Source organism: Bombina bombina, chromosome 4, assembly GCF_027579735.1.
Source record: "Bombina bombina isolate aBomBom1 chromosome 4, aBomBom1.pri, whole genome shotgun sequence".
NCBI classification, from domain to species: domain Eukaryota; kingdom Metazoa; phylum Chordata; class Amphibia; order Anura; family Bombinatoridae; genus Bombina; species Bombina bombina.
This window is the reverse complement of record NC_069502.1, coordinates 1,118,817,710-1,118,839,686: the sequence shown is the minus strand read 5'-3', so window position 1 is coordinate 1,118,839,686 and position 21,977 is coordinate 1,118,817,710. Positions and strand designations below refer to the sequence as shown.

The window sequence follows — 21,977 nt, the reverse complement described above, 5'->3', positions numbered from 1 at the left end:
TAAAAAGATAGATAATGCCTTTACTACCCATTTAGCAACAAAGTGATTCCAGCCTCCAAATTGGCAAAAAAAATACCTTTATTTCTTACATGGGGTCCAGAGAAAAAAATACCAGGTTTCAGGCCTTTACTAGGCCCTTAGTCATGTATACTTGATTATACATAGGTTTGTGCCTTTTATACCTCCACCTGTTACCTGTTACCATGGGAGCATCTCTTACACAATAGTGACATCTTGTGGATGTAAAACAATACTAAATCCATTTGTGATTTTCCAGATGATCCCATGGGCATAATTTAGTTATATTGGTTTAATAATAGTTAAAAAAGGAGATCATAGCACTAACAACAGGAGCAATATTTATAGATTACATAATACCAGAAAAACAATTCAAAGAAATAATTTAAAGAAATAGGCTCCAATCATAATCTTTGTTAAGACCTTTGGGGGTAAGGGCCTCTAATTTGTAAATCCAGAACATCTATCTGGCTTTTAATAAATGTTCCCTATCTCCTCCCCTCCTAGGTCTAACCACTTGTTCTATAATTTGGAATCTCAACTGGCTTATATTATGACCCATAGAGAGGAAGTGAGAGGATACTGGTGCATCTTTATTCTTCCATCTGATGTTAGATTTATGTTCTGTTAACCTCTCCCTTACGTCTCTACAGGTCTCGCCTACATAGATAAGACCACATGGACACTTAATTAGGTCCTTTCATCACGAGCTACAATAACTGCAATTAAGGCATGGGTAACAGCCATTTTTTCTTACACCTATGGTTCTCTGAGTATTTTTCTTTCCCACTGCCTATGTCAGTATGAACCAACATATCCTTAATACTTCTTATAAGCTACCATTTGTCCTTTTTTAAATTCATTAATCTGGGGATTACATTACCTTAATATGTGCCAATGTTTATTCAATATCCCTGTGATTTTTTTGGCTTAATTTGTTATATTGGGTCACAAATATCATATTATCTTTCTCCTGTTGTTTGTCTTTCTTATTTAGCCAATTCTCATTCGTCACTGCATTAAGCTGTTCTGAGACCAATTTTGGAGGATAACCCCTGGTGGTGAATTTATTTGCCATTTCTTTTAGCCTATATTTACATTTGTTAGTATCAGATACTATACGCTTTACCCTTGTAAATTGGCTATTTGGAATTGCCTTGACTACATTTTCAGAATGACAGCTACCATACTTCAATATTGAGTGATTGTTTTACTACCCATTCCCCAGTTTTGCACAAACAACATTGTTAAATTAATATACTTTATAACATTTAAACCTCTAAATGTCTGCCTGTTTCTAAGCCACTACAGACAGCCTCTTATCACATGCTTTATTAGCTTTTTAAAACAGGAGACTGCTAGTTTATGTGGGCATTATAGATAACATTGTGCTCACGCCCATGGAGTTATTTTTGAGTAACTAACTAAAATGCAAGTCAATAGATAATAAATAGCCATGTGATCAGGGTGCTGTCAAAAGAGGCTTAGATACAAGGTAAAACCGACCAACAGAGAAAAAGTGGGTGGATTCCACACGTGTTAGTAAAGTCCTAGCTCTAGAACTATGGATGTGAATATACCCAATAGTGCACACTGGAGAAAGGGGTGACTCTCCTTAAAGTGAAGAATAATAAAACCGGTCAAATGAATGCGGTTCCCACAAGGATAGTACCTTGCACACATAAGCAAATAGGCAATTGTAATTCCCTCGCAGCAGAAAAAAGGTGTCTCACCACTTAAACAAGAGTCCACATAGACTTACGGCAAATCCCGGATACTCCATTCCTCTGTCATGTAGAAATCCACAGGACCAGGCTGTGTGACAGTGGCGTCTTTGGTCGGCTCCCAAACCAGGTCAGGAGGCGTGTTGCATACACACTGACGTCAGTACGTCACGGACCAATCTCTCTCACTGCTACAATCAGAGGGCCAATCCGGGTGGCAGGAGGTGTGTCGCTTTCATGCGGTTAAGCCTATCTATCTGTTCCACTGTAGAGTTGTATCGCAGGGAATCCTTCCCAGGTAAATAAGTAGCTGCAAGCTTTGTTAGTGATGAAATTGTAATCCGCTATACGATCCGCTCCGGCTACCGCCAAAGGAGCAAAGTCAAATATAGTATGCAGCGATGGTGATAGGAGAGTGCCAGTGTACCCCTCAGTCCGGGAGCTTATTCATCCCAATGGAGAAGGAACTTAGCAGGGAGCCGTTCCGCTTGTAACAGGTTATAAAATACCTTACCATGGAGAAAGAGCAAAAAAGTGGACGGCTGGGTATTCATGTAAAAATAAAAGTCCTTTATTCAAAAAATTGTTTAAAAACAGGTGGTCAATAAGTAAGTAGAAAATGCATGTTCAGAGCGCACACATAAGCACCAAGGGATAGGCTTGCTTACACGTTTCGGCTGTGAGCCGTAATCATAGCATAGGTGAGCCTACTCCAGGTGCAATTTTATACACACATTGATTAAAGTGACGTCAATAAAACAAGGGGGAGTTTAAAATAAAGTCACTCCTCTTAAAGTGCTAATTACATTTAAAGGTGCCTGATACTAGCCATAGCCCTAGACCAAAGGATATAAAACAGTGAAAATGAGGTCACATTGTAACAACTATATAATATATACAAGTGATGAAAGATAATAAATAGTTGAACAATAATACGATATGCACAATGAACTTATATGTACACCCATAAAAAATATTATTGTCAAAGAAAAAGATATTCGATGCTGCTCAGATGTAAATGTGTCGTATGGCTATAGCCATTATACATTAGAAATATGTATTCGGATTGTGATGATGGAGATAGAAATTGTTATTTATTTATCTAAATTCTAAGGGTCCATGGAAAGTACCTAGATTAACAATGATACACGTAGATAGTAATATTACACCGGCCTGTATGGACTCCTCTTATTGTAGCCCTATCCACAGGGGGGTTATTTGCTCATACAGCTGAGGAATGTCAACTCCGATGAATCATACAGTGTCTCTCGCCCTTGAATATTTGTGATGGTACCTGTGCTCACACTTCAATGTGTATGTGCACATATGTACATACATATTCCCATATTATTTTAGTCTTTCTACCTAGTGTAATAAATCAGCATATACTTCCCATGTCCTATTTTATGATTACAATTATGTTGTAACAATAGGGTGCTTATTGGATTCTCATCCTTCCTCTATATGGGATAACACATTTAATTAAGGCCTGGATATATGATTCATCGGAGTTGACATTCCTCAGCTGTATGAGCAAATAACCCCCCTGTGGATAGGGCTACAATAAGAGGAGTTCATACAGGCCGGTGTAATATTACTATCTCTGTGTATCATTGTTAATCTAGGTACTTTCCATGGACCCTTAGAAATTGTTATTTATTTATCTAAATTCTATCTCCATCATCACAATCCGAATACATATTTCTAATGTATAATGGCTATAGCCATACGACACATTTACATCTGAGCAGCATCGAATATCTTTTTCTTTGACAATAATAATTTTTATGGGTGTACATATAAGTTCATTGTGCATATCGTATTATTGTTCAACTATTTATTATCTTTCATCACTTGTATATATTATATAGTTGTTACAATGTGACCTCATTTTCACTGTTTTATATCCTTTGGTCTAGGGCTATGGCTAGTATCAGGCACCTTTAAATGTAATTAGCACTTTAAGAGGAGTGACTTTATTTTAAACTCCCCCTTGTTTTATTGACGTCACTTTAATCAATGTGTGTATAAAATTGCACCTGGAGTAGGCTCACCTATGCTATGATTACGGCTCACAGCCGAAACGCGTAAGCAAGCCTATCCCTTGGTGCTTACGTGTTCCGCTCTGAACATGCATTTTCTACTTACTTATTGACCACCTGTTTTTAAACTATTTTTTGAATAAAGGACTTTTATTTTTACATGAATACCCAGCCGTCCGCTTTTTTGCTCTTTCTCCATGGTAAGGTTAGATACAAGGTAATCACAGAGGTAAAAAGTATATTAATATAACCCTGTTCTCTGTGCAAAACTGGGGAATGGGTAATAAAGGGATTATCTATCTTTTTAAACAATAAAAATGTTGACATACACTGTCCCTTTAATATACTTTATAACATTTAAACCTCTAAATGTCTGCCTGTTTCTAAGCCACTACAGACAGCCTCTTATCACATGCTTTTTTATTAGCTTTTCACAAGAAGAAGACTGCTAATGCATGTGTGCCATATAGATAACTGTGCTCTCTACCATGGAGTTGTGCAGGACACAGCACCAATTGGCTAAAATGCAAGTCAATAGATAATAAATAAATAGCCATGTGATCAGGGGGCTGTCAAAAGAGGCTTAGGGGTCAATTTATTATTGACCGAATTGGTCCAATTCACCCTGTTTACGTGCGAGCCTTTAGGCTTGCCGGAAACAGGAGTTGAGAAGCAGCGGTCTATAGACCGCTGCTCCTTAACTCATATTTCGCCTCTGAGGCTGCGTACATCAATCCGCCCGATCCTTTACGATCGGGCTGATTGACATCCCCTGCTAGTGGCCGATTGACTGCGAATCTGCAGGGAGGGGTATTGCACAAGCAGTTCACTAGAACTGCTTGTGCAATGCTGAATACAGACAGCGTATGCTGTCCGCATTCAGCGATGTCTTGTGGACATGATGCGCTACAGCGTATCATGTCCGCCCGACTTTAATAAATTGACCCCTTAGAGACAAGGTAATCACAGAGGTTAAAAGTATAATATAACCATGTTGGCTGTGCAAAACTGGGTAATGGGTAATAAAGGTAGTATATCTTTTTAAACAATAAAAATGTTGGAGTTGACTATCCCTTTATTTCTGCATGACTATGTCTAAATTGAAGATATTCATATAAACTAGTTTTATTATATAAAAAGATTTAATATAATTATCTTTCATTTGTAAACAAACTTGAGCCCCCATCTAGACAATGTCTAAAGGCCTCCTACCTGCATCCCCGGTTAAAACAAGGATTTACACAGATAAGTATCTGGATACCAAATAATTGAGCTGTAAATCATTACAATACTTCTGCCATCCAGTAAGGATATTTGTAAAATCAGATACTGGAAATATTGGTCGGAAATTTAGATACAGGACAGTGAATTAAGGCTATTAAAGAAAAGGGACAAATCAAACTAGATGCTATTGCATTAAGATAAACATATCCCCTTTCAGTGAGTCAATCTACTGCAAATTTAAGTAATGTTGCAAGATTGTAAAATGTAATGTTCAGAAATGCTAAACCCCCTGCGGTGCTATACATAATTTATGTGAAGAAATTTGTGCCTTTTTTCCCTGCCATATGAATTTACCACAAACCTTGTTAATACTAGCAATGTCTTATCTATGTAGGATTAAAGTGATGGTAAATCCAAGCGTTTAACAAACTCTAAGATTTACCATCACTAAAAATAAAGTGGACTTTAATTGATCAACTATGTAAAAAAGGGTGCTAAACTCACCCTTTCTGTGCTGTTGCACAGCACTAAACTCAGCAGCTCCGTCCGCCTACAGCACATCAATCTTCTACCAATGAAGTGTCGCTTGCAACTCTAAACCAAAAGCCGTGCGTGAATACAGAAATCTGTCAGTTGACACGCACAGCTATTGGTTCAGAGGTGCAAACGTCACCTCATTGAAGGAGATCGATGTGCCGTGGGCGGCCGGAGCTGCTAAATTTAGCATTTTGCAACGGCACAGAAAGGGTGAGTTTAGCACCCTTTTTTACACGGTTGATCAATTAAAGTCCACATTATTTTTAGTGATGGTAAATACTAGCGTTTGTTAAATACTTGGATTTACCATCACTTAAAGGGAAGATTTTGTAACAGATATAATAATTTGGGGAAGATAATAGTTTTAATTAATGAAATCAGAACTAATAATGAAATAGGTAATGAGATCCACTTTTCATTGATGCCCTTTTCAGGGCTTTTTTTGGGATAGGTTTTTGATTTTTGTTGGCAAAAGAGCTTAATCAATGTTGCCCTTTTCAGGGCATTTTTTTTTTTTTTAAATAGTGTTTTTAGATTAGGATTTTTTTTTTATATTTAAATGTTTGAGCAAAAGAGCTGTGATTACTTCAGGACAATTTTTAGGTTAGATTTTTTTTAAAGGTATTTTTTTTATGGGGGGTGGGGCTCCTGATGCAAACGATTGTACCCTATTGTATCAATGCAATGTTTTGTGGACCCAGAACATACTTGAAAACGAGAGAAATCTCAATGTATCCTTCCTGGTAAAATATTTTATAAATAAATAAATCTGTAATCTAGACTTACAAAGGGATATTTTCTGTATGGCAGGCTGAATCAATTTCAGCATATTTAAAAAGTAAAATAAGCAGGTTTGTCTAAACTTTTAAATATGGGTCTGGGAACACATTTTAATAGTTATCTGAATACAAAAAAAAGTTTATTAGAAAGAGTTAAAACAATATTTGCATCATAAAATAGAAGATTCTGAGACAATTTTAAATATAACAATATTATTAAAACAAAGGCAAAAAACAAAAACTCATACTTTAAATTTAATCAGTATTTTATATAGATTGGGTACTAATACATAAATAAAATAAAATAATACTGTATATATATATATATATATATATATATATATATATATATATATATATATATATATATATATATATATATATATATATATATATATTGTTCTTGAATTTGCAAATAGTTTGGAAGCAGCATGACTGAATTGTGTAGCCATTCAGCAAATTGTAGAAAGATTCAATACATCTGTTTCATGCACAGAAACAGGTTACTCTGGAGAAGTCTAATGTTTCACTGTCATGGTAACAAGACACAATGTCAGCTGTCTACAGAGATCTGTAGAACAACATTAGAGGGGTTATCACTATTGTGCAGGCAGCATACAGGGCCAAATGTCTCAAGAAAAATCATTACAGGATATATATGAACAAAGAGAGACTTGGTGCATGGTGGAACGGCATCCCAACCAGTATTGGTTCAGAGCTGAGAGGAAACATTTTCCCCATCAATTCCAAAGTGTTCTAAGTCAACAGCCTCCACCACCCACTGAATCAAGAAGCACATGGGCTGTAATTACCCCAAAACACAGGGAAAAGAGGCACTTCCCTGATGCAGGTAAGCATTAGCAGATACATGTAAATGTGCCACAGGATCGGTCTTGCCTAGGGTGTAAAGACCAAACTTCAGCATTATTAGGGTGACCATATTGCCGCTTTAAAAAGGGACATATGAAAAATACATATGTCAGGGCTGTTTAAAGAAATGTTTTGTATAAGAACCCGGGCATATGTATTTTTCATATGTGTCCCTTTTTAAAGCGGCAATATGGTCACCCTAAGCATTAGTAAATGCAACTCCTCAACAGACCATAACTTGTATGAGCCTATTTTAAGTGGTAGAAAAAGCTCAATAGAGGTTAAAATCAAGGGTGCATTATTGACACTTTTTTGACTGGGATTACAGTGTATAAATATCTTTTAAGGGCCTGTTTTAAGCAGGAAAATTTATTAAGACAAGAGCACCTTATCCACACCTTATTTTCAACTGGGATTACACTAAGTAGGTTACAAGTATTTAAAACTGAGTAATTTAGTGTTTTTACAAATAGGTTAATGAAGGTACATACATGATAGATAAAAGGATTTCAGTGCACATGCAGTGTGCTTAGAGACTTATTAACACTGGAATCAAGAGACAGGATTACTGATGATCTTCTGACCTCAAAAACTGTTCTTATCCTGGACACCACACAATGTTGTTCATATGTATTTAAATAGAATAATGTTCTGCACAATGACATTTGTCACACATCAGGGTTTCTATTTTACATTTTTCATGGTGATTTTTTTTTAAATTATTTTTGCTACAGAATTGTTACTAAATGACTTTACCAACTGCTATCAGTTGTTTAAGTAGAAATATCAAATGATCATGACCATATAAGTGATCTATACATTATTAATGATACATAATTATATGATGCATTTGCAAAACTAACCATTAGTTGAAACCTAATAAAACAGACTCAGATCTAATAATTTACAAATTGTAATAATAATAGAAGAAAAAAAAGTGATTAACAAGGATGTTAAGTAAAAATAGCACGGTCGTCATATTCCCCTACCCCTAATCCACTATAAAGTCCCCCTCCCCGTATTTCTCCCCATTTTCTCAATTCTCTCTTTCCTTTCTTTACATTTATCTTCTTATGTTTTTTTTATTTGTACAGTTCCGAACACAAATACAGACATATAGCCAGTAATCACATAAGCAAAGAGTAGTTATACTGAGTTTTGTCTTAAAGATTTGTTTCATATTATTCTCACCTTTCAGTTTGGATAAATATTTAAGTGGGCATTCGTTTTGGACAAATATTGGATTTGGATTTGTTACTGTTATTTACAATGGGAAAAGCAAATATATGCAACAATTTTAACATACATCTTACCTTATAGAATTCAAACAATTAAAAGAACCTGTTAAAGCTAACAGCACAAACAACTGGCTGACTAAATCTGAGTCAATAACTAGCTCATAGAGGCACAGAAGTCAGATAACTGCTTGTTCCAGTAGCTCTAGTCAAAGTGTGTCATGTTCTCTCTCAGGATATTTTGTGAGAGCCTCATTGTCTGAGACAGTTGCTTTAAATGAAGATTAGTAGAAGTCATATAGATTGAAAAGATAACAGATTTATTTAAATAACATACTTTGAATGAGCATATACTTGCAGGGTATTTTAAATATTTACTATTCAGGTATGTTATGTCCACATACGCCAGGAGTGAAAAGGAACAGACAAGTAAGCAGAGATGAAAATTCTAAATTAAAGTCTTTCTCCAGGTAGGAACTAAAGTGCAGGAATATTGATAAGGAATAAAACAAATTTACAAACAGTGTAGCCGATTCAAAGATAAAGTATTTCTCCTGATGGAAGCTGAAGTGCAGGATTGCACAAGGCATGAAATAAACTTGTAAAAAATGTATCAGATACAAAGAAAAGATCTTTCTCCTGATGAAAGCTGAAGTGCAGGAATTGCACAAGGCAGGAAACAAACTTGGTAGCAGGTTCAAAGGTAAAGTCTTCCTCCAAATAGATATTAAAGTACAGGAAACAGGTTCTGGCTTGTAACAAAACAGAAACTGTTAAGATTACTGCAGCTTTTACTGTATCTTTGCACTAACCTTGTCTCATCATTATATGTTAGAAGTGCTGCAGCTTTAAGCTAAGCTCACCACACCCTCTGGGTGTGTCTGGGTCTCTGTGACATCATTAGAAGCCATGTTAGTTTTACTGATGAACCTGTTAGTGAAGAAGCCATGTGGTTGTAGCTGAATAAAAGTTTATCTAAAGTACCTGCTGCAGCGCCTCAGTGATATGTGCAAGACACACTAGACACAAGGTAACAGCACACAACTGAATGTTCTAATCCTGACTACACAGAGAACATAACAGCTGGTGACGAGGATCTGTGGTTTGACCCTATAATGACACTTATTGGCAGCTTACCTGTGTTTGCACCAGACACAGACAGATGGGACACATGGGTTGAACAGTTTGAGCTATATTGTACAGCAAATAACATAGGAGCTGATAAGCAAGTGGCTGTGTTTCTGACAACTATAGGCTCAGCAGCTTACACTACATTAAAGGGACAGTATACACTCATTTTCATATAACTGCATGTAATAGACACTACTATAAAGAATAAGATGCACAGATACTGATATAAAAATCCAGTATAAAATGGTTTAAAAACGTACTTAGAAGCTTTCAGTTTAACTCTGTTGAAAAGGCAGTTGGAAAGCCCATTGCAAGTGGGACATAAGACACTCCCCCCCTCCCCCTTCTTTTGCATATGAAAAGACCCTTTACACAAACAGGAGCAAGCTGGAGAAGGTAGCTGACGGTTTTCAAATAAAACTTTGGGGCTTGGTTAGGAGTCTGAAAATCAGAGCAATGTTATTTAAAAATAAGCAAAAGTATACATTTTTTTAAAAAAACAAACTTTATGGGCTTTATAAATAGATGATCTACAAAACATTTATGCAAAGAAAAAATGAGTGTATAATGGCCCTTTAAGGGACATTCTCTCACCAGATAAACCTAATGCTAAACCTCTGTCTGACCTGATCTGCCTGTTATCTGACCACTACCTACCTAAGCCTCTGGAGATAGCAGAACACTTTAACTTTTACACACGCAAGCAATTGCAGCATGAGGACATTAAAACTTATGTGATTAGTTTAAAGAAACTAGCAAGTAGCTGCAGATTTGGGGATTATTTAAACACTGCTTTACGTGATATGTTTGTTATTGGACTCATGGGGGGGTAGTTATCAAGCCGTCTACTTTTCTGGCTTCGCCGGCCCAATACGTCCGCCTAAGCTCGCCTACCTTCGCCGCCGCGGACCTTGAATACGTTCGCCTAAGTTATCAAATAAAGCTGTCAAAAAGCCGCGGGGCGATGAGCAGCGGACTGTGACAGTTATCACTCATCCGATCTCGCTGCCCTTCGGCTTTTTCCCAGCTTTATTGCTAGCCTGTCACTAAGCACTCACACTAAACTACACTGTTCTACCCCCTATACCGGCGCCCCCGGAGCCCCCCGCAACTAAATAAAGTTACTAACCCCTAAACCGCCGCTCCTAGACCCTGCCGCAAGTCTTATAAATGTATTAACCCCTAAACCGCCGCTCCTAGACCCCGCCGCAAGTCTTATAAATGTATTAACCCCTAAACCGCCGCTCCTAGACCCCGCCGCAAGTCTTATAAATGTATTAACCCCTAAACCGCCGCTCCCGGACACCGCTGCCACCTACAGTATACCTAGTAACCCCTATCCTGCCCCCCCTACACCGTCGCCACCTATAATAAATTTATTAACCCCTAATCTGCCCCCCCTACACCGTCGCCACCTATAATAAATTTATTAACCCCTATCCTGCCCCCCACTACGCCGCCGCCACTGTAATAAAATTATTAACCCCTAAACCTAAGTCTAACCCTAACGCCCCCCTAACTTAAATATTAATTAAATAAATCTAAATAAATTAACTCTTATTAACTAAATGAATCCTATTTAAAACTAAATACTTACCTTTAAAATAAACCCTAATATAGCTACAATATAAATAATAATTATATTCTAGCTATCTTAGGATTTATATTTATTTTACAGGTAACTTTCAATTTATTTTAACCAGGTACAATAACTATTAAATAGTTATTAACTATTTAATAGCTTACCTAGCTAAAATAAAGAGAAATGTACCTGTGAAATAAATCCTAACCTAAGTTACAATTACACCTAACACTACACTATACTTTAATAAATTATTCCTATTTAAAACTAAATACTTACCTGTAAAATAAACCCTAAGATAGCTACAATGTAATTAATAATTATATTATAGCTATCTTAGGATTTATATTTATTTTACAGGTAACTTTGTATTTATTTTAGCTAGTTAGAATAGTTATTAAATAGTTATTAACTATTTAATAACTACCTAGCTAAAAGAAATACAAAATTACCTGTAAAATAAATCCTAACCTAAGTTACAATTAAACCTAATACTACACTATCATTAAATTAACTAAATAAACTACATACAAATAACTACAATTAAATACAATTACATAAACTAACTAAAGTACAAAAAATAAAAAAAGCTAAGTTACAAAAAATAAAAAAATAAGTTACAAACATGTTAAAAATATTACAACAATTTTAAGCTACTTACACCTAATCTAAGCCCCCTAATAAAATAACAAACCCCCCCAAAATAAAAAAAATCCCTACCCTATTCTAAATTAAATAAATTTCAAAGCTCTTTTACCTTACCAGCCCTTAAAAGGGCCATTTGTGGGGGCATGCCCCAAAAAGTTCAGCTCTTTTGCCTGTAAAAGAAAAATACAACCCCCCCCCCAACATTAAAACCCACCACCCACATACCCCTAATCTAACCCAAACCCCCCTTACAAAAACCTAACACTAATCCCCTGAAGATCATCCTACCTTGAGTCGTCTTCACTCAGCCGAGCCACCGATGGAACTGAAAAGGACATCCGGAGCGGAAGAAGTTAATCCTCCAAGCGGCGCTGAAGAAATCTTCCATCCGATGAAGTCATCATCCAGGCGGCGCTGAAGAAGTCTTCGATCCGGCCGATGTCATCTTCAAAGAGGCGCTGAAGAGGTCTTCTATCCGGGCGAAGTCATCTTCCAAGCCGGGTCTTGAATGTTCCTTCCGCCGACGCGGAACCACCTTCTTCACCGACGGACTATGACGAATGACGGCTCCTTTAAGGGACGTCATCCAAGATGGCGTCCCCTCAATTCCGATTGGCTGATAGGATTCTATCAGCCAATCGGAATTAAGGTAGGAAAATCTGATTGGCTGATGGAATCAGCCAATCAGATTCAAGTTCAATCCGATTGGCTGATGGAATCAGCCTATCAGATTGAGCTCGCATTCTATTGGCTGATCGGAACAGCCAATAGAATGCAAGTTCAATCCGATTGGCTGATCCAATCAGCCAATCAGATTGAACTTGAATCTGATTGGCTGATTCCATCAGCCAATCAGATTTTCCTACCTTAATTCCGATTGGCTGATAGAATCCTATCAGCCAATCGGAATTGAGGGGACGCCATCTTGGATGACGTCCCTTAAAGGAGCCGTCATTCGTCGTAGTCCGTCGGTGAAGAAGGTGGTTCCGCGTCGGCGGAAGGAAGATTCAAGACCCGGCTTGGAAGATGACTTCGCCCGGATAGAAGACCTCTTCAGCGCCTCTTTGAAGATGACATCGGCCGGATCGAAGACTTCTTCAGCGCCGCCTGGATGATGACTTCATCGGATGGAAGATTTCTTCAGCGCCCCGCTTGGAGGATTAACTTCTTCCGCTCCGGATGTCCTCTTCAGTTCCATCGGTGGCTCGGCTGAGTGAAGACGACTCAAGGTAGGATGATCTTCAGGGGATTAGTGTTAGGTTTTTGTAAGGGGGGTTTGGGTTAGATTAGGGGTATGTGGGTGGTGGGTTTTAATGTTGGGGGGGGTGTATTTTTCTTTTACAGGCAAAAGAGCTGAACATTTTGGGGCATGCCCCCACAAATGGCCCTTTTAAGGGCTGGTAAGGTAAAAGAGCTTTGAAATTTATTTAATTTAGAATAGGGTAGGGATTTTTTTTATTTTGGGGGGGTTTGTTATTTTATTAGGGGGCTTAGATTAGGTGTAAGTAGCTTAAAATTGTTGTAATATTTTTAACATGTTTGTAACTTATTTTTTTATTTTTTGTAACTTAGCTTTTTTTATTTGTTTAGTTAGTTTATGTAATTGTATTTAATTGTAGTTATTTGTATGTAGTTTATTTAGTTAATTTAATGATAGTGTAGTATTAGGTTTAATTGTAACTTAGGTTAGGATTTATTTTACAGGTAATTTTGTATTTCTTTTAGCTAGGTAGTTATTAAATAGTTAATAACTATTTAATAACTATTCTAACTAGCTAAAATAAATACAAAGTTACCTGTAAAATAAATATAAATCCTAAGATAGCTAGAATATAATTATTATTTATATTGTAGCTATATTAGGGTTTATTTTAAAGGTAAGTATTTAGTTTTAAATAGGATTCATTTAGTTAATAAGAGTTAATTTATTTAGACTTATTTAATTAATATTTAAGTTAGGGGGGCGTTAGGGTTAGGGTTAGACTTAGGTTTAGGGGTTAATAATTTTATTACAGTGGCGGCGGCGTAGTGGGGGGCAGGATAGGGGTTAATAAATTTATTATAGGTGGCGACGGTGTAGGGGGGCAGGATAGGGGTTAATACATTTAATATAGGTTGCGGCGGGTTCAGGGAGCGGCGGTTTAGGGGTTAATACATTTATTATAGTTGCGGTGGGCTCCGGGAGCGGCGGTTTAGGGGTTAATATGTATAGAGTAGCTTGCGGTGGGCTCCGGGAGCGGCGGTTTAGGGGGTAATAACTTTATTTAGTTGCGGCGGTGTAGGGGGGGTCAGATTAGCGGTGTTTAGACTTGGGGTACATGTTAGGGTGTTAGGTGTAGACATCTCCCATAGGAATCAATGGGATGTCTGTCAGCAGCGAATTTGTACTTTCGCTATGGTCAGACTCCCATTGATTCCTATGGGATCCGCCGCCTCCAGGCTGGCGCTTTGAAAACCAGGTACGCTGGGCCGTAAAAGTGCCGAGCGTACCTGCTAGTTTTTTGATAACTAGCAAAAGTAGTGAGATTGTGCCGCACTTGTGTGCGGAACATCTGGAGTGACGTAAGAATCGATCTGTGTCGAACTGAGTCCGGCGGATCGAAGTTTACGTCACAAAATTCTACTTTTGCCGGTCTCGAGCCTTTGATAACTAAGGCGAATCAGCCGCGCCACAAATACGCTGCGGAGTTCCAGCGTATTTGAGGTTGACGGCTTGATAACTAGGCCCCATGGACTGTACAGTACAAAAGAGATTATTAGCAGAGGATGATTTAACACTAAAGCGTGCTATAGAGATAGCTACAGTCATGGAACTTGCTACTAAAGATGCACAAATGCTCCAGGCTCCAGCACAGGCAGTTTGTGATAAGGAAAAAGAAGTAGCTGTTTTTCATACAAGTGTGCACCTGAATAAACAGTATCCAGCTAGACAAGGGCCACATACAGCCTGTTACAGATGTGGTGACACAAATCACACAGAAAATGCCTGCAGGTTTAGGAACAGCACCTGCTATGCGTGTGGGAAGATTGGTCATACAAAGAGAGTGTGCAGAAGTTCCTTGGACAGAGATAAAAGTAAGAAAGGCAGCAAGTCACGTGCAGCTTTTCATGTGCAAGTAGATACACCACACACTGATTCAGCGGAAGACAAGCCATTATACACATTACAGATCTACAGCCTTGAAAATAAAATTCCAGAACTGCAAGCAAAGGTGAATATAGATGGTAAACCTCTCATTATGGAAGTTGATACAGTCTCTGTTATCACAGCTGCTGATTGGAACCTCCTGGGACTAAGGCAACCAATTGTTCCAACAGCTGTCACCATGCAAACATATTCAAATGAAATAATAAAGCCTATTGGGTTTGTATCACCTACAGTGACATTTAATGGTATAACTAAAAAGCCACACCTCTACATTTTACCTAAAGGAGGACCACCTTTGCTTGGTGATCCTGGATCCAAGCATTGGGCATGCCAAAGTTACCACAACAGTTACCTCTTAACAAACTACTGGACCAAAGTGGCAATTCAAATTCTTCTTGGATTAATTCACTAAAGGACAAATATAAGACTTGATGGGACCCAAGGTTTAGTCAAAGGCAAGCAGATTCACCTTCACCTAAAAGAAAATGCTATTTCAAAATTTTGTAAACCAATAGTTGTACCATTTGCACTTAAACCTAAAATTGAAGTAGAACTAGGAAGACTACGAAATCAATAGTTCCTGTCAGAAAAAAAATGGGGACATTTGCATCTGTGGAGATTTCAGAGTGGGCCTTAACCCTCAATTACTTGTGGATCAGTATCCTTTACCACGGATTGAAGAATTGTTTAGTTCTCTGGCAGGGGGTGAAAAATTTACAAAAATTGACTTGCATCAAGCGTACTTACAGTTAGAGGTACATCCATACTCCAGACACCTGTTAACTATCAACACTCACAAAGGACTTTTTCAGTATACACGGATGGTGTTTGGAATTGCCCCAGCACCTGCAGTGTGGCAACGGATAATGGATGAGATCCTGGCAGGTATTCCACACACCCACTGTATGTTAGATGACATGCTTATCACTGGTGAAAATGCTGCTGCTCATAAAGCCAATGTTGAAGCTGTTTTACAGCGCCTACAGGAATTCGGACTGAAAGTTAACATGGAAAAGTGTGAGTTCTTCTGCGAGAGTTTAGAATATTGTGCACATGTAGTGGACAAGACTGGTCTACACACAACTGCTGAAAAAGTGAAAGTGCTGGTTCATGCTCCCACCCCTGTTAATGTATCTCAGCTACGTTCTTATTTGGGGTTGCTCAATTACTATCACAGATTTTTACCAAATTTGGCTCATTTACTATATCCACTACACCGCCTGGACTGACTTATGTACACGAGCATTTGAACACTCTAAGCAACTTCTGGAATCAAGACTCCTTGTCCACTATGACCTTAAGAAGCCTTTGGCATCAGCCTGTGATGCTTCACCATATGGTTTGGGCGCAGTACTTTCACACATTATGCCCGATGGTTCTGAACGTCCTGTGTCTTTTGCGTCCAGATCTCTAACTCCATCTGAAATTATGCCCAGATTGATCAGGAAGCTTTAGTAATATTTTGGGCTGTGAAGAAATTCCACATTTATATATATGACAGACCTTTTACTCTGATCACGGATCATAAACCACTTTTGTCCATTCTGCACCCTCAGAAGGGTATCTCCAACACAACAGCTGCTCGACTTCAGCGATATGCACTTCAACTGGCGGCTTACAACTACTCCATTAAATATCGATGCCACAGTGATCATACGAATGTGGATATGTTTTCAAGATTACCAATGGTACATCACATGACAGCATTTTCTGAAATCATAGAAACCCCTCCACAGCCTTTAAATCTAAATTCCAAAGTGATTGCTACTTATACTTGCTCTGATTCTACCTTACAGGAAATTAAGTATTTTGTTCAACATGGGTGGCCTAAAGCAGACCGCTCTGACCTTCAGCCATATTTTCCAAGGAAGAAGGAAATTGTGCATGACTCAGGCTGTCTGTTATGGGGGTCACGAGTGATAATTCCGACTTTACTGCAAACATTAGCATTAAAGTTACTACACAGCTCACATCAGGGTGTAGTAAAAATGAAGCAAAGAGCATGAGAATATTTTTGGGGGCCTAGATTGGATACAGATATTGCTTCTTATGTAGCTGCTTGCAATGCATGTGCACAGACACAGCTGAATCCCAGCAGGGACACACTTTAAAAACTTGGCCATGGCCAAATGAACCTTGGACAAGAATCCATGTTGATTTTGCAGGGCCAGTGGATGGACAAATGTATTTGGTGGCTGTGGATGCTCATTCCAAGTGGCCAGAAGTAGTTTAAATGTCAAGTACTACAACACAACAAACCATTGTCGTTCTTTCCAGTATGTTTGCAAAATTTGGACTGCCACAAACTTTAGTCTCAGACAATGATCCACAGTTCATATCACATGAATTTGAAACATTTCTAGCTACAAATAACATCAAACACTGTAAGACAGATCCATATTTTCCTGCCTCTAATGGACAGGCTGAAAGATTTGTACAAACTTTAAAACGCCACTTAGCTGTCTCTCACAAATCAAAATTTAATCCAAACTCCCTTTCTAACTTTTTGTTTAACTATCGAAGCACACCCCATGCCACTACTGGGCTATCACCTGCAATGTTAATGTTTAGAAGATGCCTGAGAACTCCACTGGATAAAGTTAGACCAGAAAATTCCAAACAAGAGTTGAACACTTCTAGTGTTTCAGAATTTGTTCTTCATGACAGAGTATGGGTTAGAAACTACCGTGGCAAGAATACATGAATTCTAGCTGTCATAATACAAGGCATGGGCAACAGAATGTTTAAAGTTCAACTACAAGCTGGTGGTACAGTTTGCCGCCATGTAGAACAAATGAGACATAGATCTCAACCAGCTACACAAATATCCAAGGATTCAGATGGTGAGGATATCTGGCATGGAGTGTGGTACCCACCTGAGTCTTCTGAGGATGAAAATACAATGAACACAACTGAAACAGATCAACCTCAGAATGATTCTGTCTAACAACAAAATATCACAGGTGATCAACAACCGTTGGGTACTCCTCCACAGACAATTTCTCCTAAACCAAATACTCTATGGCCCTCTAGACACAGAAGGCCACATTCCAGATGGCAATGTGAGGATTCAGTGAGAGATTATTCAGCAAGGAATGACCTAATCCGAAGGAGGATTTATCTCAGAAAACATAACTGTGACTAAAATCTAGGCTGTGACCTAGGTCTTGTGCACATAGACTATAGATATAAACTGTTCTAAATTCAAGTGTAAACATGTATGTCTATTACTTGTTGTATGTTACAATATTATCCACTGTCTGTTCTTTATTTTAATTTTATTTTTATATATATATTTTTTTTTGAGAAAAAAGGGGATGTTAAAGGGACAGTCAAGTCCAAAAAAACTTTCAGGATTTAAATAGGGAATGTAATTTTAAACAACTTTCCAATTTACTTTTATCACCAATTTTGCTTTGTTCTCTTGGTATTCTTAGTTGAAAACTAAACATAGGAGGTTCATATGCTAATTTCTTAGACCTTGAAGACTGCCTCTAATCTGAATGCATTTTGACCACTAGAGGGCATTAGTTCATGTGTTTCATATAGATAACATTGAGCTCATGCACGTGAAGTTACCCTGGAGTTAGCACTGATTGGCTAAAATGCAAGTCTGTCAAAAGAACTGACGTAAGGGGGTAGTTTGCAGAGGCATAGATGCATGGTAATCACAGAGGTAAAAAGTGTATTTCTATAACAGTGTTGGTTATGCAAAACTGGGGAATGGGTAATAAAAGGGATTATCTTTCTTTTTAAACAACAAAAATTCTGGTGTTTACTGTCCCTTTAAGATTACTGCAGTTTTTATTGTATATTTGCACTAACCTTGTCTCACCATTATATGTTAGAAGTGCTGCAGCTTTAAGCTCAGCTCACCACACCCTCTAGGTGTGTCTGGGTCTCTGTGACATCATCAGAAGCCATGTTAGTTTTACTAATGAACCTGTTAGTGAAGAAGCCATGTGGTTGTAGCTGAATAAAAAAGTCTAAAGTACCTGCTGCAGCGCCTCAGTGATATGTGCAAAACACATCAGACACAAGGTAACAGCACACAACTGAATGTTCTAATCCTGACTACACAGAGAACATAACAGAAACAATGTGAAGACAATGCACAGCCTAAGAGCCAGCCTAAAATAGTGAAGTTTGGCACAGGATTGGCTCTGAGTAAATCCAAAATTGAGAGCACTTGTGTTTTGCACAGGTGTAATTACAATTAAGACAAATACTAATTTGGCAGATCTTTTAACTTGCATGCTATTACATTTGTAATTCCCAAACTGCTAGAACTGGCTGTGGCTCAACACACAAGCAAACAGAGTAGTAAGCACAGAGCCACAAGTTCAAATCCCCGCACATCCCTGTTGAGCAGAATGCCTCCCACACCTTTTATTTTTATTTTTAGTCTGGAGGCTTGGTTCATGACAAAGAGATTGAAAATGTCTGAGCTTCCCTCAGTCTCCCACATCCCTATGCTAGGTTAAAGGGACAGTCTAGTCAAAATAAAACTTTCATGATTCAGATTTATTTTTAGAACTTTTTTTTTAAAATATTAATTAAAACGTTTGGATTTCAGAATGTTTGGATTTTGGAATTCTGTATTTGGGTATTTGTACCTGTGTATGTATATATATATATATATATATATATATATATATATAAATTATATATATACACATATATATAATGATTATAAACTTCTGGGTATAAGCATGCTCTATACTTTCAATCTGCTGAACTTTAATCTTTGAGACTGCTGACTATAGTTGGGTTTAGACTGTAGTAAATGTATATATGGCAGAAAAGGTACAGTACCAAACCCAGGGGCACTATAGATATCTTCAGACTTTATACACACAAATATGGAGGACCTATCTGGTGCTAAAGGATCAGGCTGGGTCCTTTCAGCCTTGTGGTACAATAATGACCAAACAAAAGAAAACTGAATACTCACTGATGGGGAGTTGCTACAGAAATAGTCTGGGTCCTCACAATTAAAGGGACAGTTTACTCAAAATTTTTCTCACCTTTAATTTGTTCCCAATGATCCACTTAACCTGCTGGAGTGTATTAAATTGTTTACAAGTAGCTCCTTTACCCTTATATTGGCATTTGAAATAGTTGATTTAGCATGTGGTATCCCCACCTATTCTGAATGTTTGTGGCCGCAGGTCCAAGCTATAGATAAGCTTTGTAAACACAGCCAGCAGAAGAAATTACACTCCCAGTGGAATATAGCAGAGATAAGGTAATGCAATGTTGATTTTCCATTGTTCTCTCCAAGTACTGGTGATTGTTTTACGGACAGATATAAGATAAAGACGCAGGTATATGTACACAATGGGATACAGTAATGAGATCTGATTATAGCTACAAGCTCAACCCATTTTATTAGGTTGTGGCTTCAAAACACAAAATAAGAGCTTTAATATACACAAATAAACCTTAAAAAGCTAATTTTCATTCATTTTTTACTCTGCAGTTAGTAAAAAAAGCAATTGTAAACACATTGAAGGAAAAATTATTTTACAGTATACTGTCCCTTTAACCTGCAAACTGACCACTGGCTATCTCAGGTGCTGGATACTTTAAATCTGTAACAAGATAAAATACTGCATATGTTTTAAAAAGTTAACAATTTTATTAAAAGAAAAAAAAACTAACGTGAGAGAACACAATCTCAGAGCATTTCATAGCTCTATAACATGGAAATTGAATCAAGCTTATATATATATATATATATATATATATATATATATATATATATATATTCATAACGTTTTTAACTCTTTAAAGGGACAGTCAACACCAGAATTTTTGTTGTTTAAAAATATAGATAATCCCTTTATTACCAATTCCCCAGTTTTGCATAACCAACACAGTTATAATAAATACACTTTTTACCTCAGTGATTACCTTGTATCTAAGCCTCTGCAAACTGCCCCCTTATTTCAGTTCTTTTGCCAGACTTGCATTTAAGCCAATCAGTGCTTACTCTTAGGTAACTTCACGTGCATGAGCTGAATGTTATCTATATGATATGCATGAACTAACACCCTCTAGTGGTGAAAAACTGTAAAATGCATTCACATAAGAGGTGGCCTTCAAGGTCTAAGAAATTAGCATATGCTTAGCTTTCAACTAAGAATACCAAGAGAACAAAGCAAAATTGGTGATAAACGTAAATTGGAAAGTTGTTTAAAATTGCATGCCCTATTTGAATCATGAAAGTTTATTTTGGACTTGACTGTCCCTTTAATACATTTCTAGTATTTTATCTGGCTGCATCTTCTAGCATAAAGGAGTAGCCAGCACCTGAGAGAACCAGTAGTCAATTTGCTGGGAAACTGAGAAAACCCAGCCTGTTTTTGTAGCACCACTGTTTTCTTTTGTTAGGTTTTTATTGTACTATGACTAGGTACAAAAAACCTTTGTTTTAGTGATTCATGAAGATACAGTGTTCAGCTTGCAGGACAACTAAGAGGACCAATCTGCCCTTACAACACCAGATAAATGCTTCCTGTTTTTGAGTGAATATAAAGAAATATATTGTGTCCCTGTGTTTGTAAGTTACTGCACACTTTCTTCCTCTTATTTTAGTGATCTACTCCTGTCGTCAACCAAGTGTGTTTGGGAAAGACTTGCCTTTGTTTGATGGTACCTGGAAGTTTATTTCTGCCATTTTTCATTTTTATTTATTTTCTCATGCACACATTTTGTTTTCCACAAATGCCTCCAGATAAAAATATTATAATGTACTAAAACGCACATTATTATAACTTCCTCAAATCTAAATTGGCTTTATCTCTCAAAAAAAGTGTGCTTGTTAATAAAGACAATCCTTTTTTGTATTTTCTTTCAGGTAAAGGTCACCTAGTGTAATGTGGAAAAAAATAAAATTGAGACGATAATTATTACCAAATAGTTGTGACATGGAGGGAGAACTGGAACCAAAGAGCTGTGAAGAGGAAAAAACTGCTCAAACGTCATTCTTCAACATTACTTCTTATTGTGTTAATCATGTATCAAGTACATACAG

General features: G+C 37.4%; 1 protein-coding gene across 1 annotated transcript; it reads left to right on the top strand.

Annotated features, from left to right (window-relative positions):
• The first annotated feature begins 6,951 nt into the window (after positions 1–6,951).
• On the top strand, positions 6,952–21,977 carry SPATA45 (spermatogenesis associated 45). The gene is made up of 2 exons (XM_053709362.1): positions 6,952–7,174; positions 21,801–21,977. Exons 1-2 carry the CDS (start codon positions 6,952–6,954, stop codon positions 21,818–21,820), a joined length of 243 nt encoding a protein of 80 aa, XP_053565337.1. The 3' UTR covers positions 21,821–21,977.

Bases quoted from the DNA above. Each gene is read 5' to 3' on its own strand.
- SPATA45 (XM_053709362.1), top strand. From the start codon at position 6,952: ATGTCTCAAGAAAAATCATTACAGGATATATATGAACAAAGAGAGACT. The intron at 7,175-21,800 runs GTAAGCATTAGC...ATTTTCTTTCAG, and splicing joins GAGGCACTTCCCTGATGCAG to GTAAAGGTCACCTAGTGTAA.